Source organism: Lithobates pipiens, unplaced genomic scaffold (assembly GCF_037356315.1).
Source record: "Lithobates pipiens isolate NorthernLeopardFrog02 unplaced genomic scaffold, aLitPip1_a1.2 Scaffold_16, whole genome shotgun sequence".
NCBI lineage: Eukaryota > Metazoa > Chordata > Amphibia > Anura > Ranidae > Lithobates > Lithobates pipiens.
The window spans coordinates 185,120,155-185,145,323 of NW_027507748.1; the positions used below are offsets into that span (position 1 = coordinate 185,120,155).

Genomic DNA, 25,169 nt, shown 5'->3' on the forward strand with positions numbered 1-25,169 from the left:
TTGGCATGTCGGAATTGCATACACATGATCGGAATTTCCGTTGGGAAAATTGAGAACATGCTATCAATTTTTGGCTGGAAATTCAGACAGCTAAATTCTGATGGAGCAAACACACGGTCACATTTTCCGATGAAAAGCTCTCATCGGTCGTTTTCTGGCCGGAATTTCAATCACGTGTACGTGGCATAACAGACAGCAAGCTGCGTCAAGCTTAAGTTTGGTCTCCGCGATCTGATAGATAGTTTCTATCACTTTGGACCAGTATGGTATCAACATTTCACATTGCTACCAAATGTGTAGCAGAGTACCTTTTTCTTTCTTGCATCTTCAACATAAGTAAGTCTGTTGACTGGGGGTACCATGTGTGGATTTTTTCTGGGGTGGCTTACCAATGGGTCAGAATTTTGTATTCAGTTTCCTGCATTTGTGTACTTAGTGAGCAATGAAGTGACCTTAGTAGGCCTTGTTGTTGATGTAGCTGCATACTTGAAAATGTGTCCACATGGGCAAGAGGGGTGTCTGCTTTAAGTTGGTTGAAGTCTTTCATTGTCTTGTTAGTGAAGCAATGTAATGCCAGTAGGGACTTCTTTGTGCCTGTAAGGCCACATACACATGACCAGACATTCCGGCAGAAAAGGTCCAATGGAATAATTTCATCGGATATTCCGATCGTGTGTGGGCTTCAGTAGACTGTTTTTCAAAAAGTCTGACGGACCTAGAAATACAACATGTTTTTCTGATGGAATCAATCCCTATCGGGAAAACTGTTTGTCTGTATGCAAGTCCGATAGACCAAATACAAAGCAAGGGCAGCTATTGGCTACTGGCTATTGAACTTACTTTTCTAGTCCTGTTGTATATCATCGCATTCAAAACGAACGGACTTTGATGTGATCGTGTGTAGGCAAGTCTGTTCGGTCGGACCTCCATCGGAAACTCAGTCAGAAAAGTCCGGTCATGTGTATGCAGCATAAAGCTCAGTAAATGATTCCCTAAACCTGGTGTGAAATCAGGATTGTTCTGTATTGGGATAAGAGGACTAAAAGGTGTGGAGAATTTAGTGAGCTTATGGAATATTTCTAACGAGGTGCCTATTTGAGGGTGTGATTTAACAGAATGAGGAAATCTAGTTTTCAGTATCCATGGGGAAAATTGTAGGGGGATTGTACTCATATTGTTTTCTATTGAAACCCAATCCTTGAGAGTTGAGTGGCAGTGCCAATCAATTTTGCAAGCAATGTGCGATGCATGGTAATAAGCTTTGAAGTCTGGTATGCCCATACCTCCAATTTCTTTGGGTCTAGTTAGTAAAGTGGATTTTATACAAGGTGGTTTGTGGGTCCATATGAATTTCATTGCAATGAATGGAGGTATTTTGATAGGTAGTGTACGAAGTAGGTAGAGTCATTTTACAAAAAACTGCCCTACCAAACCAAGAGAAAAGTTTTGGGTGCCAATCTTGGAGATCCTTTCCTATAATTCTGAGGAGAGGAGGAAAGTTGTGGTTAAAGATTAAGAAAAGCCTGGGTGTTAGCCATATCCCAAGATATTTAATGGCTGATGTTTCCCTTCTAAAGGGGCTGCTATTCTGCGTATATAATAAGTTAGATTCAGATAGTGAGATATTTAAAGTTTCAGATTTAGAATCATTTATTTTAAGACTGGAGATGTAACTGTAGTGTGAGAACTCATGCATGAGAGAGGATATGGAAATATGAGGCTCAGTCAAAAAGAATAAAAGATTGTTTGCATAAGCAGCTGCCTTAAATTCCTTCTCAGACATCTGGAATCCCTAAATGGAGTTGTTTGCTAGTATATGTCTGATGAACGGTTCTAGCAAAATGAAGAGTAAGAGTGACAAGGGGCACCCTTGTCTCGTCCCATTTTTTATGTCAACTCTATTTGACAGTGTTCTATTTCTTTCAAGCCTAGCGGAGGGATCCTAGTACAATGCCGAAATCCAAGCCATCATGTGTGGGCCTAGCCCCACATGTCTGCAGGTCTCTAGCATGTAATTCCAAGCTACTCAACGGCCTTCTCCGCGTCTGTTGACAGGATAAAGCTCTCAATCTTTCACTGGTGGGCTGCACATATCAGGTATAGGGACTTCATAACATTATGAACCGACCAGGTTGTGAAGTAAAGGTTTCTGTCTGTTAGCAATAATTTTTGCCATGAGTTTGACGTCCAAGTTCAGCAAAGAAATCGGCCTATAACTGGCACAGTGTAATGGGTCCTTGCCGGGCTTGGGTATCTCTGTGATAAATGCTGAGAGAAATTCATTCGGTACCAATTTATTTTCGGACAAAGAGTTCAGGGCATCTCTGAGGGGCATGATTAATAGATCAATAAACGTCTTGTAATAGATGGCACTAAATCCATCAGGACCTGGACTCTTACCGGATTTTAAGTCTTTAATGGCTAGTCTAATTTCCGAGGCATCAAATGGCTTTCCATTTGGGATATGTCATCTTCAGCAATGAGGGGAGATTGGATTAATTTGCATAGTCCTTTATGGCCTGTGATCTGTCTTTGAGGATATCTCAGTTTGTGTTGGATTGTTAAGTTATATGGGGAAGTGTAATAGTCCTGGAAATGTTGCACTCTCTTATCTGTGGTTCTATCTATTTTACCCCCTTTGTTTTGAATGCTTAAGATATTGTGTTGTGTGGACTTTGCCCTTATGGCCCTAGCTAGTATCTTGCCAGTTTTGTTGCCATTCTCGTAGTGTATCTTTTTCTTGAAAAAAAGGAATCTTTTTGGCTTTAGTGTCAAAAATCTGTTTGAGAGTTTTCCTAGATTCAAGAAGGGACGTCGCTGATTGGGTTGTAAGGGATTGTTTATGCAAGGATTCTAAAAAGCTAATTTTATCCATCAATTGTGCAGTTTCTTTTTCATTTTTTTTTTTTTTTTTTACGTGCTCCTGTTTTTATTAATTCCCCTCTAATATAACATTTATGGGCCTCCCAGACCATCATAGGATCCATGTCTGGGGTTATGTTGTGCTGGAAAAAATCTGCCAGTGAGGAGGTCAGGGTGGGAAGTAGGGAAGGGTCTGTTATTATGGATGAGTTTAGTCTCCAGATGTTGGATTTAGTTGGGGGCTCTGAAAGGTTCAGAGCAATGGAGATAGAAGCATGGTCTGAAATAGTTTGGAGCCCTGTGCTCCAGAGAGTGTCTGGAAGTCGTTTTGTGAGATGAATAGTCTATTCTTGAGTGGCGGTCATGTGGGATTGAATATAAAGATCCTTGTCTACAGAATGGGAGAAACACCAAGTGTCAATCAAGTTTAATGAGTGTAAGAGGGTTTTAATTCTCTTCAGGATTCTGTAGGTGACATGTGTCTTCCCTGATGAGGTGTCTACCAGCCGGTTAAGAGGAATGTTGAAATTGCCACCCAAGACTAGAGGACCCATATTAAAACGCTGTAGCTCTTTTGTCAATTTTTGGCATAATTTTAGGTGTTCAGTATTAGCGAAATAAGCATTTGCTAGGGTGAGGGGGACTCCATCACATTTTCCCTTAAGGAAGATAAATCTAGTTTATCAGAGAGTTCAAACTTAGCGTCTTACTAATATTGAGACTCCCTTTGATTTAGAAATATCTTTAGCGGAGTGATGTGTTTCAGTGAAGTAAGAGTCGTGATCCTTGGTATGTGATTTGTTTTAAAATGGGTTTCCTAGAGAAAAACAAATTTGGGCTTACCATTTTTGAGTTCTCTCAAAAGGGTAGTTCGCAAGTCTTGGTGTAGGATCAGAGAGAGAGATGGGAGAATTCACCTGCAAATGTATCTCAAAAAATATAGATTAATTGCCTCTTCAACCGGAAATTCCAAACACTCTAAGCACCAGAGTAGACAACAGATTAGAGGTTGAATAAAGAAAAGACAAGACAGAAGATATGAATAGAAGTAAGAGAGGAGAGGAAAGGTCACACTCTCCTTAGACGATTGTATTGTTCAAGAGGGTCAAATTTAGTGCACCTGGATGGGCCCAGTGGAGCCCACCCTAAACACTATTGCGGGGTCGCAGGAGCTACCAAATGAGAACAGCAGCAACAGCCAAACCCAATATACATAGGTAACTATATACTGTATGTGTGAGGTCGAGAAATTGCTGTTCAAATATATGGGAAACGGTTGGGCCACAGCCCATGTAAACCTTATAACAGGTGCTTAATGGACTACTCTCACCGGGAGTAGAGGAAAGCTGGTGATGATCAAAAAAGCTATGACAGATGTCACCAAAGTATAGCAGAAAGCTTCTCTGTTCTAGAATGTGACCGAGAGGGTACATGAAGCAATGCCTCCTGTCTAAATCACATTCAATCTAACTAGGTCTCTTGAGAGCTTAAGAAAGATCACACCCAAAATAAAAGAAAGAAAACAAAAAACGGCAAAATCTCTCTCCGTGCAACTTAGAAAGTTAAAGATCATTATAACGTTGTGTGAGCAACTTATAAACTAACTGTTATTGCTATACCAGGTCAGGAATCAAGTGGCCAACTGTACCATTATAAACCATCAGTGATGTCCCCTTAGTCGAACACCTTGTACAATATGTTTAAATTGGGACCTAAGAGAAATCTGAGCAGTCCGTTGAAACTTATCACAGCTCCCTAAAAGCTAGTGAGTGGCTTATCTCCTGATGATGCCGTCATTGTGTGGTTTCAAGGCATCTGAGGGAAAAAAGGCTCCAAGAATTCCACGGAGGTGTATGCAGGACAGGGAGTATGGATAACAAGAGAGCATAAGTTCAACAATGGAATGGCTCAAATCTCGTGTCACCGCTGAACCGAAAGTATATATGTATAACACCCTGTGTTCAGCCCCAGGTGTTGCGTATCATAGTAAAAGCAGGTAGGCAGATCGGTCATTTAGTTCTCCATAATGTTTCTGGAGGAGTGTGACCGTTTGCGTGGGGGTGGGGGGGGGGTGCCTGCCATCTGAGTGTCATGGCGGTTTTGCTTCTAGAGTGAGGTTTCTCAGGTGTTGTAAGGGGGAATGGGGTGGGCTCCGTTCTTTGGGTGGTAAGGTGAACTCCTGATACCACTCCGGAAGGTCAATCTGATCTAGTTGGAGAGCATTGCAAAACTCAGGGAGTTAATTTTGTGTGAGAAGCATGTGTTGCCTGCCATTGTGAGTCACCAGCAGGGCAAAGGGGAAGCACCATGTGTAGCGAAGATCCCTTTCCCACAGTTTATCCAGTAGGGGTTGCAGGGCCCTGCAATTTTTCAGTATGGTCTGGGAGAGATATTAGAAAAGTTTTATGTTTTCTCCATTAAATTTGATCATTGCTGCGAGCTTTGAACATGATGTCTTCTTTAAGACCAAAGTTTTGTAGACAACAAATTATGTCACTGGGGTGTAAAGTATCTGGGTCTCTTGCTCTCAGAGCCCTGTGAGCTCTCACAAATTCAATTCTGGTCTCTCCAAGAGGCTGTTGAAGACCCTTTGCAAAACTGAGGTAATTTGGTCAGCCATGACAGATTCAGGTATGCTGCAGACTCTGATGTTATTGCGTCTCCCCCTATTATCAAGGTCTTCAACATGTCTATTCAGCTCACTGAAATACAATGCATGTGAAGTGGCCACATTGCCTAATCTATTGCTAGCCTTATCCCTTTGTTTTCCCGCCGTCTCTGTGGTGGTCATTTTATCTTGTAAAACCAGCAGGCTGGTTTTTAGGTCCATAATGGTGGCGGAGAATGAGGCTTTTATATCAGCTGCAAACCCTGACATATCTTCATATGTTAAAGGGTGGCCAGAGTGGGCATTCCACATACCATCATCCTCCACAGCCTCGCTGAAGTCCTCGCCAGCGCATACTGGCACCATCTTGCCTCCAGCCGAGATTTTCAAAATGGCGGCCTGGTTCTTGAAAATGTCGGAGATATTTCTCCCAGCACTTTCAGCCATAGAGCGATGAGATCGGGTGTGATGTGAATGGCGATTCTGTTTGCTCATCCTCAGGAGATAATGGCGCAGAAAGAGAGATAGGGCCGCAGGTCCCACTGAGCTCCTCAGTTATGCTGCCATCCTCGCCGCTTCTCAGGCCACGGCCCCATCTTCTATGTTTCTATGGTAGCCTTTATATTCTTGACTTTGTGTAAACATGGACAGATTTGTCCCCAGCTGCTGCCTCATAGCTGTTGAGCTACCAAAAAGTTACAATGTAAATCCTATTGCGTAATCATTGCTATGGAAAGAAAGATACTTCCCCTTTCCATGTAACAGACTGATCAAATCACTTTTGCTTTTCCCTGTAACTGAATGATCAAATCACTTTCCAAATCTGAATGTAATATTTATTCCTCCCAAAGTCAGTTGTCTTATTAAGCCCCTTTTACCTAGTCCATGGTTGTCGCTAGTGCAGAATACTTGAGATACATGCCCAGGGTCTCCTTCGGAGTTTCCAGGGTCAGTGACAACATGCACATTGCTGCTATGCAGTGGTCCCTGCACAGCCGTGCATCATGTCACCCGCCAATATGCAGGGACTCCCACAAAAGCAGCCTGTTCCCCATTAGTCCTCAGATCAGAGTGGAGAGTCGAGGGAACTTCCTAGACTCCTCATTGGCTCTGACCTATCCAAGAAGCTTCCTTTACCCTGCACAGGCATCACTCTGCATGAGGTCTGGTGAGTGCTTTGCCTTGTAGGTTGGTTTCTGTGCTATGTTTTCTGGGCTGTGAAAAGGAGAATTCAGCGATGGGGGGATTAGGGATTTGGGTGCTGAGCAGTGGGGACTGCAGTTCTGGGGAGTGGAGTTTTGCTTGGGAGAGGTGAGATTTTTTTGTTGGGCAGAGATGTTTTAAACTGGAGGGGATTTGTGCTGCAGGGGAGATTTTGTTTGGGCCATGTGTTGTTTGGAAGAATAGGGTTTGGTGTAGTTTTCCTTGAGGGGATTTTTGCTAACAGGGGTTTTCTTCTGGGGTGGGGATATTACTGAGGTGGTGAGAGGTTCTTGGGGGTGGGGGATTTCCACTGATGGGATGAGTAGGAGGACTTTATTTGGAGAATTATTTTTGGAGAATAAGTATATAGTCTAGTCTCACTTTACTTGGCTGAAGTTCAAAGATGAATTTTAAAGATACTTTTTTTTTTAAATATTACTGTTGCTATATATCAGGGATATGCAATAAGCAGACCTCCAGCTGTTACAAAACTACAAGGGGGGCGTGGCCGGCAGCCGAGGAGTATGGCCGCAGTGTGAAAGAGCTCCGTCCACCGCCAGACTACCGGAGCTATTTACAACTTCCCTGAGCGGATTTGAACGGCGGTTTTGACTCCCCTGAGGTCGGGCAGCGGTAAGGATCATGTCCAAACGACGAAAAGAGGCCAAGCGACTCAGCCGCATGACGGATTTCTACCGCCAGCCTCGCGGCCTGCAGGCCCAAGATGGCGCCGGACGACAGGAAAGTGGAGAAGGAGGAAAACATGCTGCGGAAGACTCTCATGTGCCTGACCCATCTGCAAGACAGAAGGATTCCTTGAGAAAAGGTAATCAAAACTCCCCTACAGCGTCCTCCACATCTAGCCCCATTAAGGCTAAACAGCCACATGTTCAGGATGAGGAGGGGGAAGACCTATGTAATGATTCCCTTGAGGACACGAGAGAACTGCAGGACTCCATCCTGGAATTCCCCACCAACAATTTACCAGTTATTGACACCACTCTTAAAGATATGCTGGTATCTCTCCGCAGCATGCTGCACGCTGCACGCTGACATTTTATCTCTTACCAAACAATTTAAAGAAGAAGTGAAAGCAGTAGATGCCAGGGTGTCACATGTTGAAAGAAAGATGGGAGACTTTGCGGGTACAATTAACAAAGTAATTGATGCTCATAATGAAAGAGAAGATGACATGCTATTGCTGAAGGAGAAAATGGCTGACCTCGAGGACCGCTCGAGAAGGAACAATATAAAAATAAGAGGTATCCCAGAGTCGGTCAAAACTCCGGATCTCCTTCCATATTTTCAAAAAATTTAGCAGGAAGCATTGCCAGAAGCGTCATTGGCAGACCCGACGATTGACAGAATTCATAGGCTCCCTAAGCCTAAATACATACCAGAACATCTTCCGAGAGACGCGATCGTCAGGATCCACTTTTTCCAAACAAAAGAGAAATTTTATGTGTGTCGGCAATCCGGACGACATTCCTCCCTCTGCTCTAGGCCTATCCTTTTTCCCAGACTTTTCAGCATTTACGATGCAGAGGCGCAGGAGTATGGCGACTATTACAAAACCGTTGAGAAATCATTGCGTCCCATATAAATGGGCTTATCCAGCGAAACTTCTGGTTTCTAAGGACGGTGCAACATTTGCTATTAAGTCGGTGGAGGAAGGGCTCAGATTTCTACGCGAATGGCGAATCTTGGACCCGGACAACAGCTCGCGTTCTGGTTCTCCTTCACCCCGAACAGGATCTCCTGCCTGGCCGAGGCGACTTTCTGACTGATCGCTCAGGGTAACTTCCACACATCGCCAATAGAGCTCCGGTGAATGGCGGACTATGTTATAGCTCTTTTTGCCCTCTACTTGTTAAGGGTTGGTTCCCTACTGATTCATTCGAATCATTTTTTTTTTAAACCAAAAAAAAAATTTTCTTTGTGTTACACAATAGTACTATTAAGGTTCATTTGTATTACTACACTCGTAAAATACCTAAGTTTCCTACACGCTAGTTTAGGTTATATACAGACGTCGGTCTTTCCCTTGGGGAAGTGACATTTTTTGTTGGACTATTTGTTGTGCTAGTGGATTACTCGGTGATCCTCTGCTTCAAATTTTTATTTTATTTTTTATTTTCTTTCTCTCCACGATATTTTTTTTCGGACTCTGCGCATTTACTTTTTTTTTCCTGGTGGTTATTGCTATCTTTATTGGCAGTACTTAATTACACATTGTGTTTTTCAAGTGTTATACTAATAACTACTGATTAAGTGTTTTGACTGTAGGTGGTATTTGTGAGAGCCACAACATGGGTTTCAAGATAACCTCATTTAACGTAAGAGGCCTAAATAGCCCTCACAAGAGAAGCATGCTCTGGAAAGAAATTACAAAGATACATAGCGACATTTTATGTCTGCAAGAAACCCATTTTGTGGAATCCAAGCACCCGCAACTGAGCAACAGGCATTTTCCGGTTTCATTTTTCTCAAATGCCCAGAAGAAGCATAGGGGGGTGGCTATCTTGCTCAGGGATACATTACAATTCAAATGCGTACAGGTCGAAGTGGATATGGCAGGCAGATACATTATTCTAATTGGAGAGATTAATGGTGCAGTTTATACCATTGTAAATGTTTATGTCCCCAACAGTAGGCAATTGTCATTTATTAATAAAGTCAAAAAGAAAGTGGATGCAGTGCACAGGGGTTTCCTTTTGTTCTGCGGTGACTTTAATACTATCCCGAGCCAAACTTTGGATGTCTCATTCCGTCCTAACAAAATCAGGGCGAGGGCAACTCTTGCGCATTTCATGGCCAGGGAGGGATTGTATGATGTGTGGAGGTGCCAACACTCTACAGAGCGTGATTACTCCTACTTTTCAAGTGCTCATAACTCATACTCCAGAATAGATCTGTTTCTAGTAGACAAATTTCTCTTACAGAAGGCTGGCATGTCTTGCATCCATAATATCTCTTGGTCAGATCACGCCCCTATATCCATGTCGGTCGAGGGAAGGCAAGCCGAAACTAGGGCAAATAGATGGAGAAATAACACGTCTTTATTTTCTCATCCCGACTTCTCCCAAAAGCTTACTGCTGAGCTTCGGGAATTTTTTAAGTGCAATGTAGGCTCAGTTACTGATCCCTTTATTTTATGGAATTCCCACAAGGCCTTTATGAGAGGGGTCCTCATTAAGATGGGAAACATAGCTAAGAAACAAAAAACCCATAAAATTGATTGCATTCTTGCCCAGATTGAACAATTAGAATCCCTTAATAAGAAAGCCCCTGATATAAATAGAGGGTCACAATTAGACAGCCTTAGGCATGAGCTTCGATTACTTCTAATCTCCAACCATGACTACTCATTAAGAAGATGGAAGGCCCGCTGGTATCACCAAGGGAACAGGGCGGGTAAACTGTTAGCAAATCAAACGAAGGAAAAAGTCATCAAACAGAAAATCCCATTTATCCATCACCCGACCAGTGGGGCTAGAGTAGCAAATCCCAAAGACATAGCCAATGCCTTTAGGGACTACTACAGCGCTTTATATAATTTAAAAGACGACGGGTCCGTCCCACAACCAACTACTGAAATAATCGACAATTTTTTGAATAAAATCTCACTTCCATATACTACTCAAGACCAATTGACGGTACTGAACGATCCCATTACGATAACTGAACTCCAAAAAACAATTCTAGCACTGCCATTAAATAAATCTCCGGGTCCAGATGGATTTTCATCTGAATACTATCGTACCTTTTACCCCATTTTAGGTCAACATTTATTAAAAACCTTTGACACAGCTTCAGTAAACGCGTCATTTCCCCCAGAAATGTTAGCAGCAACTGTCATAACCTTACCCAAACCAGGAAAACCACCGGATGCCCCTCAAAATTTTAGGCCTATTTCATTGCTAAATGTCGACGTAAAGATTTACGCAAAAATAGTAGCCAATAGATTGTCAAAAATGTTACCCAAATTAATTAAAAATGACCAGGTGGGATTTATTCAGGTTCATCAAGCTCCAGACGCCACTAGGAGAATAATAAATTTGATCCATGCAGCGGAGGCCTCGGGAGAGCCTTCTCTGTTTCTGACTCTAGATGCAGAGAAGGCCTTCGATAGGGTCCATTGGGGGTACTTGGAGCGGGTATTGGATAAGTTCGGCCTGGTGGGCAGTATTAAGTCAGCCATCATGGCCTTATATACCTCCCCATCAGCTATGGTTTTTACAGAAGGCATGTTTTCCGACAGCTTTAATATTACAAATGGGACTCGTCGGGGGTGTCCTTTGTCACCCCTGATTTTTGCGCTCTTAATGGAACCTCTGGCTGAAACGATTCGTACACACGCACACGTTATAGGTATCCCTATTCTAAACCAATCACATGCTATCACCTTATTTGCGGATGATGTTATTTTGTCCTTGTCCAATCCAATAATTTCATTGCCAGCAGTACATGATATTTTGGAACAATTCAACAAAATTTCCTACTATAAAGTGAACGCTTCTAAATCTAACCTCCTTGCAATTAACATTAAAGATACCATTCGACAACGGCTAGCTAATAGATTTCCTTACCCATGGACAGACAAACCAATTCAATATCTGAGAATAAAAATTTTGTCTCCCAGTAAGGGACTGTATAGAGCAAATTTTATACCACTCTTGTCTTCCCTTCAACAGGAATTAAACAGACTTGGGAAATTTCATCTCACTTGGATGGGCAGGCTAGCAGTTTATAAGATGTTAATTCTTCCTAAACTATTATATTTGTTCAGAGCTCTTCCTATACAGATCCCATTGTCATTTTTTTCATCAGCTCAGACTCAACTTTCCTCCTTTGTATGGCAAGGGAAGAGACCGCGGTGTCCCAAATCTATTCTCTGTAAGAGAAGGGAGGTGGGAGGCATGGGACTTCCTAATTTACAGGACTACTACAGAGCATGTATATTAGACCAAATTAAATTTTGGTTCCAACACCAGTTTGGGAAGCAGTGGGTGGAGATAGAACAATCTTGGATAGGTCCTGACTCCTTATACGCGGCTCTACTGGCCTCCTCTTTTCCCGATTTACCACTTAAATCAGATCACCCCATAATAAATCTGGTACTGAATATATGGAATCACTTTGTACAAACTACTAGCAACCATCAGTTTTTAACCGAAATACATGCTCCCATTGCATCTTTATGTTTTGTTTTAAAAGATATAGACCTAGCACTCTGGGAGCAAAAAGGTATTTTACAAGTTTCGGATTTATGGGAGAAAGACAATTTAATCTCTTTTGAAACTTTAGCACGCAAATTTTCATTGCCTTCATCGGCCTCGTTCACATATCTTCGGATTAAATCATTTTTGAGCCACCATAGGGGTTCCTCTATTAAAATTCCACATCAGGCATGGTCCTTCTGGACCGATGAAAAGTCAATCACAGGGGGGATTTCCTTGTTTTATAACCTGTTACAGGAGAAAAGCAGTTTTAGCAGGATATCCCCCATACAGAAGTGGGAGAGAGATCTTACATTGTCTTTTTCGGCGGACCAGTGGAAGATGGCGATGCGAAGCAACTGCCGCTTTGTCAGGTCCATCTCTCACTGGGAAACATCACAGAAAATTTTACTTAGATGGTATTACACCCCCTATATTACAGCAAAATTCAAGAAAGGGTCTTCAAATGAGTGTTGGCGAGGATGTGGGAAGATTGGGACGTTGTTACATATGCTGTGGGAATGCCCACACCTCAGAAGTTTCTGGAGGGGGGTATTTTCTTTAATCTCTAAAATTACTGGGTTTATAAAGCAAGCTACACCTGAACTAGCAATTTTGAATATAGATATTGATAAATTTCCTCCATCTCTGAGATTGATAACAGTTCAAATTTTATCAACAGCTAGGCTCCTAATTGCTGGAAGCTGGAAAACTCCTACTTCTCCCACCATTAGTGCACTCACGAAAAAAATTGATGAAACCTTTCAATATGAACAGATTCTTGCCTCAATAGAAGGGAAATCTTACAGATTTTATTCACAACGGTCTCCTTGGATAGCTGCCAGGAAAATAACTTAAACTTAAGTAATAACTTGGATAAAAATTTTTTTGAGTTTCTGTATTAATAATACCTTGTTTGGAAAATATAATGTAAATTTTATGTGTATTGGAAAAAGTTTTTGAAAGGATGGATATATCTTATATTGGAAGAATTTGCCATTGAGTTCTGTTGATGGCTAGGTTACAGACCTGGGTTGTTACACTATGCAGTGTAATATCGTTTGCTGTATGTTGGGCATTGTTCCTTTTATTTTTTGTATTGACGTATCCTTTCTTCAATAAAAATTATAAAAAAAAAAAAAAAAACTACTAGTCCCATCATGCCTCTGCCTCTGGGTGTCATTCTCGTGGCTGTCAGATTCTTGCTATGCCTCGTGGGAATTGTAGTTCTGCAACAGCTGGAGGTCCGCTAATTGCATATCCCTGCTATATATTATGACTCATTCAAAGTGCATTGATGCAGATTTCTAAAATTATTGATTGATTCATTTTTTTCCCTCAGGAACAAGCACACCATCCTTACCAAACTGAATCATGATTTACAAAAAATGTACTGAAATCAGCCTTGTATAAAGTACATAAAAGTAATGCTTTAAACAGACCTGCATGGCATCCCTTCAGGGCTCGTTATGCAAACCCTTTATTATATAATTTATAGAAAGACACAGACAGCCCTGCACATCTCCAGTAGGCTATATTGTTGTGATGTTTATATCCGTTGTTAAATAGAACTGTTATATGTTACCTCATTAAACTGTGGATTGATTAAATGTCGGTTTGCAAGCGTACACTTTACAAACTTCTGTCTGGAAATTCTGGCAACAGTATGTATAGGATATAGCTTGACCCCATTTAGCCCTTTTCAGACTGCTTAGCACAAGTCTATTGGAGCAGCACAGTTCATGAAGCTTGAGCATGTATCATCCACTGAGCTGAATGATCCTTTTCTAAAATGCAATGGCAAGGCTTTCCAAAAATAGGATAAGTATATTTAATATATTCCAATTACGAAACCTTATTACATGAATAATATATTTCATAATTTAATTGATAGCATCTTAATCATACCATTATTGATAACCATTAATAGTCTATTCTGGAATGATTATTTAAATGTTATCAGTATTACAGAAGGTAAAGACGGTAAAATTAAAGCTTATGGCATACCAAATACTTTAAGGGTTATAGAAAGTACTACTCAATGGGTAATCATAGCGGATATTAAATGTGTGGTAGGCCAACTAAACATATAAAAAAATATAAATGAGAACATATTGCACTGACAATTTAGCCAAGCAGGAAAGCCAACAATAAAGAGGCATAAAATAAAAATATTTTACATAAATGCAACACAGATGGGGGCTGCCACAACAATTTGGACTAGGCGAGTTGTTGATAAATGATGAAAAAGCAAACAAAAATAAAGGAGTCATACGAGCTTACAATCAAATACTAATAATGTAAAATAGAGGTTGCAGGGATTAAAACATTTAAAAGGAGAAGTATGGGATTAAAAAATAAATCCATACTCACCTCTATGACCGCAGCATCGCTGTGATGCTGCAATGGTCCCCCGTCAGTTGTAAGACCGACAACTGAGTGATTATATGATCTCTGATCGCTCATTTCTTGGTCAGTGGTGGGCTGCTCTGTTCAATAGATTTGCACAGAGCAGCCCCAATCCCCCTCTTCTGATGTCCCCTGCTGGGAGGGCAGCTGCATTCTGAAGGTTTTTTTTACCGTATTGCAGAGAATGCTTCCTTTACAATCACTTTAATACAGCTTTGTATTCATTAATACATCCTTAAATATACAGTACATTTGACTGCAAATATTAAACATCTAAATTGACCTGGTATTGGCCTCTTGCAGTCTCTGTACAGCAGAGCACAGACTGAGGAAAGGAGAAATAACAAGAGGAGCCAATCAGTTGTGCCATGGTGCAAGTAGAACTAAAAGAGTTGACAGAGAGAAGAGCTCATTAGTATGCTGCTTTTCCATCCATTGACTAGGCAAGGGATTGGGATGGCAAGAAGACCTGTAAGGGCCCTTTCACAGTGCAGTGTACCAGCAGTTTTCTTGCAGGTTACCCATACTTACCCACACCTTTTGGGCAGGTTTTGGTGCATTTTCTGGATGCAGAACTTTTATTTTGCTTTCAGAAAACTCCAGGAAGAAACCAAACTTTCAGGAAGAAACCAAAAACATGTAAAAAAAATGGGCTGACTTTTTAGACACAACAGGAGGCTGATATTTTAAAATATGAAAATGTATTAGACTAAAAAAAAAGCTGATCTTGTAATAAAAAACCTTACCCCAGGAATAACTAATGCATTCCTTGAAGACTGGTGCCCAAATATTGCTCTAAATCCAGGCTGTCAACGTGTTTTGCAGGAGTTTTCCTTTCTTAGGACAAGTTGGGTTATATATTCGTGGCAGTGGCAAATGCGTGGGAGCATTAAGTCTTTAGTTCATGATATTTAATGCTTTTAGCATCTTCTACTTTGACAGAATTGTCCAACTATTATTAAAGCTCTGATGTGGTCCTATTATATGTGTATTTGAAGGCATACAGCCATATTATCATCTGTGTTTTTGGATATAGTGCTACAGGAACTAGTTTCATTTTCTCCCAGAGGTAATTTTTTTTTACTTTGCTTGAGGCACTCAGAGGGCCAATCTTCATGTAATGCATTAGTTAGACTATGTAATATCATTTACAAATGCTTAGGGTAGCCCAATCCATTGCAGAGTTGGGTATTCTATCTTGCAAATATAAGTTCCCCTTTTGGGAGTAAGGTTTTTGTTAAAAGATAAGATTTTATTATCAATTTATTTTAAAATGTCTTTAATGTCTACCTCCTGTTGTGTCTAAAAAGGCTTCCTATTTTTTAACACTTTGTTCTTGGTGTCTCCTTGAGTTTTTGGATGTGGCATAGTGGGAGTTTCTAGTTTTTGGATACATGCTTTCAGAAAATGCACCAAAACTGACTGCTCTAATTGAAGTCTATGGTAAAGTGTTGGTAACCCACCCTTCCTGGCCAGAGCACTTTTTGTGATTCGGCACTGCGTCAATTTAACTGACAATTGCACAGTGTGCGATGAGGCTCCCAAACAAAATTGGCATCCTTTTTTTTTCCCACAAATAGAGTTTTCTTTTGGTGGTATTTGATCACCTCTGAGGTTTTTCTTTTTTATAAACAAAATAAGAGCGACAGTTTTGCCTCAGTTTAGGCCGATAGATATTCTGCTACATATTTTTTGTAAAAAAATAAAAATAAAAAAAAATCGCAATAAGCGTTTATTGAATGGTTTGCGCAAAAGTTATAGCGTCTAAAAAATGGGGGATAGTTTTATGGCATTTTTATTTTATTTTTTTATTACTAGTAATGGCGGTGATCAGCAATTTTTATCGTGACTGCGACATTATGGCAGACACAACAGACGATTTTGACACATTTTTGGGACCATTGGCATTAATACAGTGATCAATGCTATAAAATTGCATTGATTACTGTAAAAATTTCACTGGCAGTGATGGGGTTAATGACTAAGGGCGGGGTTAAGTGTGTCCTGGGTGAGTGTTTCCAACTGTCTGGGGGATGGGCTAGCAGTGAAGTGACACTGCTCACTGCTCCCGATGACAGGGGAGCAGACGATCAGTGTCCTGTCACTAGGCAGAACGAGGAGATACTGTTTACAATCGGCATCTCCCCGTTCTTCAGTTCCGTGACACGATTGCAGGTATCCCATCGGTGATCGAGTCCACTGGTGCCACAGGCATAGTCGCGGAGCTCGCGGCAGGCGTGCGTGTGCACGGCAGGAAATTCAAAGTAACATACGGGTAAGTTACCTTGCCCATCCGTACGTATATGCTGACAGCAGTCGGCAAGTGGTTAAAAGGAGCCTTAGTGTTACTAAACTGCAGTGGTGGAAAATCATGCCCACTGTCCTGTCAGACAGGACTGTGCTGTTTGGAAGATTTGTGTAAACCTCATGACTGGATATAGCAGAAATATTAATTGTTTGGCAGGTCAACAGCTCTGATTGAGATATATATATATATATATATATATATATATATATATATGAGAGAGATTGATGTGTGTGTGTTTAAATATATATATATATATATATAAATAATCAATGTATTTAGATATCTACATGAGTTCATCTTTAACTATTAATATTAATAAATATATTGTATGTGATATAATTTGGATGATATTTATTATATTTATTTACATATTTTCAAGTATTCAATCATTTCAATCATTCCGTTTATATTGTCAGGTAGGCCTTTACACTGCTTATCTGTTGGCTCAGCAAAGTAAGTAATCAGATCTATGATTCTGTTCCCAAAAGGTTCTCACAAACTTGATGGATATCAGATCATCTAACAGAGAGGAATGAAAAATCCACAATAAATCAACCAGAGATACAGTTGTATGTCATTTTTTTTCCACTACAGGTTGCATGAACGGGAAAGAGTAAGCTTATGAATGTGCAGCACCCATGAGTGCAAGGTTTTACCAATATCTTATGGGCCCCAATGGCCTTTCATGTCCCAATGCAGTAGCAGGTGCCAATACTAGGAGTCTGTCTGGGGTTTCAAGCAATCAGAAAAATTTCAATGAGTAGTCACACCAGCAAGGGAAAACCTCATCTGATGTGAACATGGCATTGATAAACGTAGATAAGCTCAGATGCAGTCAGACACATCATAGAGATCACAAGCATGTATAACTACCATAACTATATCTGCCTCCGTGGCAGTTTTCTAAAAGTTATTTTTTATGCACACAAGTTATTTTTTATGCACACTGACTAAATGAAGAGCATATCAAAAAGCCAAATGGATATTTAGTTGTCATTTACGTGATTTGAGATGATTTATGAAGTAGACACTGCAGCTCATTTTTCATCTTTCCTATATTTTAAAATGCATTAAAGCAACCTAAACGTAATTCCGTTTCTTGCCCTGCATTATAAAATGCAGCCAAGCTCCTGTATGATTGTGTGATCCTTCCTATATAGCACTACAGCACAGCATTGGTAATGCATATTTTCACACCTACCTTGTCCACGCTCGGAGGGGGGTTAAACTTCTTTGCACATACAAGAAAAATATCAGGCTGAGGTTTGCCACTTTTCACGTCTGGGTCATCTCCTAGCACAATGTGATGGAATAAATTGAAGAATTCTTTGTGTCTACTTGTTTTCATTTCAAATGTCACTCTGGCTGAGCTGGTGGCAACAGCCATTGGGATGTTGTGCTTATTCAGATGGTAGATTAACTTTTCAACCCCTGTGACAGAGAATGGGAGAGGAAAGAAATGAGAAATGCAAAGATTACATGATAAAGCTTGTCCATAATATAATTGATGACAGATAATAACAATATGTGACAGTCTTCTGCAAAAAATGGCTCTAGAGTAAGCTTCAGCTATCTAAAATGTACGTGAGACAAAGTAATTGCATCATATTGCCTATTTTGCTTGTTCTTTACTCTCGGAACACTGCCACATATTTCCATGCAGTTCAAGTTAACCTGTCAGGTCCTAAACCGTTTTGCTAACATCAGTGATACCTGCACCTACCTGTGTAAGCCTTCATTTTAGATTGTGGATTCTTGAGGAGCAATTTGGATTTTGCCAAAATGTTGACTTTTGTCCAAGATGGCACTAAGCTGTCCAGCCCATTATTTAATACGCCAGTGCCACGATTTAGCTAAAAAGTATGTTAACCTAAATTTTTTTTTTTCTGTATGTGTGTTCACATATGTGTATTTAATAAATCAAAGACTCTATCATGTTCATGCACTTCTTCGATCTGAAGAACCTGGTTGATCCTGTCAGTCACATTTCTTCATTGTTCTAAACTGACCATGCAAAGAACAGAATCTGATCTGTGCTTGTGTGGTCAGTCTGCATCCTTTGGTTAGTCATGCAGAGGCACAGGATACCGTTCAGACTCAGCTTACCTGTATTTTGTTGTCTGTGCAGCCACCATACCACCCCAAACAATCACAGCCTGCCTCTTGCACACACCCTGTGCTCAATTACAGCCTGCATCTTGCCTCAGGCTAAAGGTCTATGGCAGCGATGGTGAACCTTGGCACCCCAGATGTTTTGGAACTAAATTTGCCATGATGCACATACAGTCTGCAGTGTAGTTGAAATGCAGTTCCAAAACATCTGGGGTGTCAAGGTTTGCCATCACTGGTCTATGGTATATACAGTAGGTACACTGTGTGTCTGTCAGAACCTGTGTGAAGTATTAAGGGCTCCACCCCCGGTCCCAGGAAGCAGGGATGTATGGTAATATGACAGATATTTTTAACCTTGTAAAAAAGAACATTTCTTAAACTAAATAAAAGCAGTTATGGTGCCTGGGTAGTTAGTCTTATAAAGTGTCTATAACATTGAATGCTCAAAACGTTGTACTTTAAATAAGTTAAGCATTGCTAGCTATGACAAAGTTCAAGATTAGATAGGTTCACTTTATACTGAACCAGTCATAATTTAGTTTATGAAAGAATAATCATACTTAAATTATTACAATTGAGCCTATTTATAAAAATATATATATTTTTTGCACTATTCAACATGACTTCCTTTAGTTGATCCTGATAATAGAGCTTGTATCAGAGGTCATTTGAAGTTTGCCATTTGCCATCTTTGAATTGCCTGTCCTCGCCAACAGCTGAGTTAATACTGGGCTAGAGCTAGGCAATCTGCAAGTTTTATGTTTCCTTTCCTTTCTTGGATGGCTGTAGAAAGACCACTGCTCTCGCATAGAAAGCAGAGGTCAATTTTGCAGTCTTCAGCCTAGTCATGGGCTTTGAAACAATCGTGCAAGATTATTTGCCAGCTATAAAAAAGTAATACTTGCAGAAATTAGAATTATGTCACCTTGATTAATGTAAATTCTCTGTTCTATAAAACTATAAGTGCACTTTGTAAATGGGCTGTGCCTGGAAAAAATACACAAAGGACAATGGCTTTAACATTAAAGGCAAACTCTAGGTATATTTATTGCACACTTACCTTAGTTTAGCGTAGCCCAATGTAAGTAAGCATATCTCATACATTATGGATTACTGGGGAAGCTGACAATCACTATAGTATTAACAGTGATCTTATGGGTACTGTGCCAAGCGGCTTCCTGTCTGCACACAGAACACTAGAGGGTCACTTATTTAGCACTGCTGTCATTCACAGAACGCTTTTTATTTTTCACAATCAATACAAAATGTTCTCTATTTGGACAAGGTGGAGACTGTCCACCTTGCCTAATCAGAAGACATCTTTCATTAAAAACAAAGTAGTACAAGGTACCAATCAATGTCAATCAAGCAACCCTTTGTGGGCAGTGTGAAAGATGCTTGGCACAGGACCCAAAATATTTCCACTATCACTGTAGTAGTGTCAAATACTACAGTGATTGTTAACTTCCCCAGCAGCCACTCAGGCACGAGATATGCATACGTGCATAGGTCTAAGCTGAACTAATGTAGGTATGCAATAAAGATAATACCTGAAGTTCAGCTTCATAGGTAAGGTTCACCTTTGATGAACAAATAATCAAAGTACTTAGTTCTGCAGGGAAAATAAAATATGTTCAAGTATGTTCATGTTTTTTTCACACAGGGACCTGCAAATAATTGTACCACTGATCAATGATGTCAGGCTCCTGTAGACACAACCTCAGCTCTCTGCCTATGCAGTGTCTCTGGATGGGTTTTTGGTTAGAAAGCTGGAAAAAGTGTCAATAGTTTAAGAGTGTGCTGATTAGTGCACTCATAGCTCACTGAGAACTGCAAGTCTTCTGTTGCAGTGGAAGAAGGGACTTGTCGATTATTCATTCACAGATTCCTGTGTATGTGTAACTGAATGATGTGGCTGTGCGGAGTGGAGCTCCACTATTACTCTGTACAGAGTAATAAAAAAAGTGTAGAATGAGGCCCTGTACACAGAATTACATTGATTTATGGAGGACTATGTATGGCTTAAGATGAAAATTAGGAATAAGAATGTTCTACAGAATAGGAGTAGATTGGTGGGGTGTTAAGATAGGCAGATGGGGCATATGGGACTGTATAACTTATTTTAGTTCACTTCTAAAGAAAGCTAGGATAGGATAAACATAGGGCAACACCACACGTGAGATCAGACTCAAAGTCCTTCTCACGTGTTCAGTATTTCATGCAATTGTCTGCTGATCCCTATTAAGCAACAAGTAGTGTAAGCCATTACTATAAAGATACCAACAGGTCTATAGTTCCCTATTACATGAATAGCACTGTTAATTACAGGCCTGATTACTTTTGCTCAGTGAAATACATTAGCCATGTTGATTCCAGTGAAGTGTAGAAAGGTGAATTTAGTTGCACAGCTGCACAGTATTTTTCCACTCAACACTACCTAGGAGCAATTTACAATACACTAAAGCTTAAGTGAACAAACACATGTTTTAAGGACAAGTTATCCTAAATTACAAGCTATGTTTATTAGCAGGGTTACTAATAGCTTATGTGGATCATGTGGCTGATGAAAAGCAAACATTTGTTTTTTCCTTGCACCTGATTGGGTAGTCTTTATGAAGTGAAGCTAAACGACATTTACTAAGAGAAAAGAGTGCAACTGCACGTGCAAAGTGCAGTTTATTGTCCTTTAGTAAATAAACCCCAAAGTGGTACTTCGATTTTAACAATTAATTGATTTATACATATTTATCTATATTATTTTTTTCCCAAACGAACTGGATACAAGGCAGTGTGCTATTCATTTTCGGAAGATTTTATAAGCATACTAGACATGTCTTTAAAACATCGTCCTGGAGACATAGCAGATATTTTTTTTAAATGCTACTTGCTTATTTTTTTTCATTAAGTAAAAAATAAAACCGATCAAGATGTATAATAAATATTGAGAATTTAAATAATAGTTTTAAACACTTAATTTAATAATAATTTACAGAACACTCATCTCTCCTGACACAATACATAGTAAAAGAATATATAAGGAACGCAAAATAACATAACCAAAACTATATTAAGAATACATTATGAGCACATTTAGATTTTTACAGAAAAGTGTCCAATATTGTCCGTAACAGCCAATGGGGTTGAGTATCAAATTAAAATAAAATAAATATGGACTTTCAGATGGCTGGTGGGTGTAAGGACAAGCTTGACTTTTATTAAATTTAAAGAAAAAAAATTCACCTGCTTATATCTCCAGATACAGTATATAAATCACTTGAATGCACTTTTATTGCACTGTAAGCAACACCTCTGGTCTTATTTGCTAATTTAAATATAGTAATATGCATGTTTCTACTTCACATGATTGCATACATTAAGAAAATGCAGGTTAACCTCACACTTGTAAATCTGGCCCAGCATCTAAAAACAGAAGTACTGATTCTATTAATCAAAGCATCTTAACAAACCCTCTTTTTTTTTAGTTTCCTTTTATACAGTACTAAAAGAATGGAAGGATGCATCTAACTGATTGCTATGGTCAGCAAAAGCAGTATTTGCTTCAAATATTACAGATTTCCTGTTAGTTGGCCAGGTGTATTGATTAGAAGTAGTTTAGTATAACCACATTATTGATACTATATGGAATACCAATCGATAATTAAATTTATGAATAATTTGGTAAATAAAACTAACGGTGGCATTGCATTCTTTTTACACTGAGCAAAATTATAAATGGAACACTTTTGTGTTTTCCCCTATTTATCATGAGCTGAACTCAAAGATCTAAGAATTTTTATATGTACCCAAAAGGCCTTATTCTCTCAAATATTGTTCACAAATCTGTCTAAATCTGTGTTAGTGAGCACTTTCCCTTTGCCAAGATAATCCATCCCCCTCAAGGTCGTTCTAAAATGTGCCGTTATACTGTATTGGGGGGGGGGGGGGGGGGACAGTCAGTCCATCAGACACAGTAATTTGGCTTCCTATTTCTTCCCCTCAAAAAAGGTTTGCATAGTTTAACAGCAGGATTGGGATCACTGTCTTGTTGAATGATGCAATTGCTGACTACAGGGGATAGAATGGCATGCACTCTGTAAATCAGAGATATGCAATTAGCGGACCTCCAGCTGTTGCAGAACTACAAGTCCCATGAGGCATAGCGAGACTCTGACAGCCACAAGCATGAGACCCAGAGGCAGAGGCATGATGGGACTTGTAGTTTTGCAACAGCTGGAGGTCCGCTAATTGCATATGCCTGCTGTAAATCTTCACCTTAGAAGGACCAAAACAGCCCCGACTGTAAGATCTTCTCTGTGTCAGGCTAGGAGCAGATAACAAGTAACATTTCAGGTGTGCTGAGTTCAAAGCACATACCATGAGCAGGTCTAAGCAGAGCAGGTCAGCTGGGACTTGTAGTACACCGCCGCAGACGAAGGTAGATGATTGCTGGACCTTGTAGTTCACTGCTGCAGATGAGGGTACTAGCAGAATCAGGCAAAGTGTAGTCTAGGCAAGCTGGGTCATACACAGGTAGATCAGAATCCAAATGGTACCAAATCAGAAGCAAGCAAGGAGGGTCAAACAAGCTGGGTCAAACATGAAAGACAAGGTATTGGTAGAGGACGTAGGAGTCCGGGGGGTTTAGAGGTACTGCCCTTGCTTCTGGCGCAAACTTGCCTGGACGAAGGCTAACACATCGTGCCCAAGCGATGGCCACCAGAGGTTGCGAGAGACAATCTCAAAAGTTTGTCTAAACCCTGGATGTGCTGCAGGTTTTGATGCATGTACTTGTTGCAATACTTGCAAACAAAGAGCCAGGGGCACAAAGAGCATACCAGAGGGAGTGGAGGGAGGGGCTTCAGCCTGTGCTGGTAACAAGGCCTCAGGGATGTCAGTCAGGGTAAAAGCCAAAATCCTATCCTCAGAGATAATAGGTTGTGGAGGAAGCGGAGGAGGAGACTCTGATAAAAAGCTGCGAGACAAGGCATTAGCCTTAATGTTTTTTGGACCTGGTAAATAAGAAATTGTGAAGTCAAATCTGGAGAAGAACAATGACCACCTGGCTTTACGCGACTGCAGTCTTTTAGCAGAATGGATATATTCAAGGTTTTTGTGGTCAGTCAGAACTATGATTGGATAGTGAGCTCCCTCCAGCCAATGTCTCCACTCCTCCAAAGCTAGCTTTATGGCTAAAAGTTCTCGGTTGCCTATATTATAATTGCGCTCTGCTGGGGAATATTTACGGGACAAAAAGGCACAGGGGTGGATGGCAGCATTTACAGGATCTTTTTGTGACAAAAGGGCCCCCACCCCCTACTTCAGATGCATCTACCTCTACAATAAAAGGTAGCTCAGGAACAGGATGGCGTAGAATTGGTGCAGAGCGGGGGCGTGGCTTGGCGCGCAGCGGAGATGGCGGCTTGAAAGAGGAGCTCCGTGCAGCCTGAAGCCCTAAGCACCTCTCTGCCAAGCACCCTGCGAGGATGAACAAACAATTTCGCGGATCACAGCACTCACGGTCCCGCCGATCCACAGCGGTGTCAGCTAGCAGGAATATCTCGGACATATTCCAGAAACAAGCGATGGCACAGCGGGCCCCGGAGAGAGGCAAGATGGCGGCGGTCCACACAGATGGGGAGCTCAGCGAGGACTCTCAATCCGCTACAGAGGATAACGGTAGGAGAATGGCACGACCTGACCACCCCCTCACATATGCAGACATGTCAGGTTTTGCTGCTGACATCAAGGCATCATTTTCAGCGGCCATCACAGATTTGAAAACCAACCTGCTTGTGCTCACTGAAAAGATGGCCACCGCTGAAACTGCAGGGAAGCTCAGAGACAAAGCCATACTCCGCCTGGATAATGTCACCTCCACACATGCCCAGCACTTTATTGAGTTAAACAGGCACATGGAGGACCTCGACAACAGAGGGAGGAGGAACAATATAAGGGTCAGGGGGGTGCCAGAGTCAGTGACCGCCGAGCAGATAGTACCAGCTCTCCAGAGAGTTTTCAATAGTGTATTGGAGAGGCCGGAAGATTCTGCTATTGAATTTGTTCGAGCCCACAGGGCTCTCCGAGCTAGAGGCCCCGATACCTTGCCTCCGCGTGACATCATATGCTGCCTATAGAACTTTTCTTTGAAGGAGGAAATCATGCTTAAAGCACGCAGAAACGACCTGCGCCCTCTGCTGGAGGTACTGCGGGCCAGAGACCTTCGTTACACGTGGCGCTTCCCCTTCGCCCTTCTGGTGTCACACAATGGCAAGCAATACACGCTCCGCACACCGAATGATCTCCCAGACTTTTGCAACGCCCTGCAACTAGATCTAGTGGACCTACCGGATTGGTACCAAGAGTACGCACTACCACCCAGGGAGAGAAGTCCTCCCCATTCCCCCGGGTCGACACCCGACAAGCGCCATTCCAAAAAGCTACGTCAGGC

General features: G+C 41.0%; 1 protein-coding gene across 3 annotated transcripts in view; it reads right to left on the bottom strand.

Moving 5' to 3' along the window:
- The window catches only part of PUDP (pseudouridine 5'-phosphatase), a 511,045-nt gene that overhangs the window by 296,155 nt on the left and 189,721 nt on the right, over positions 1–25,169 (bottom strand). For all 3 annotated transcript variants that reach the window (XM_077480824.1, XM_077480822.1, XM_077480823.1), the window contains exon 3: positions 17,811–18,040. In XM_077480824.1, coding sequence (XP_077336950.1) covers positions 17,811–18,040 — 230 coding nt within the window. The remainder of the gene's footprint in view (positions 1–17,810; positions 18,041–25,169) is intronic.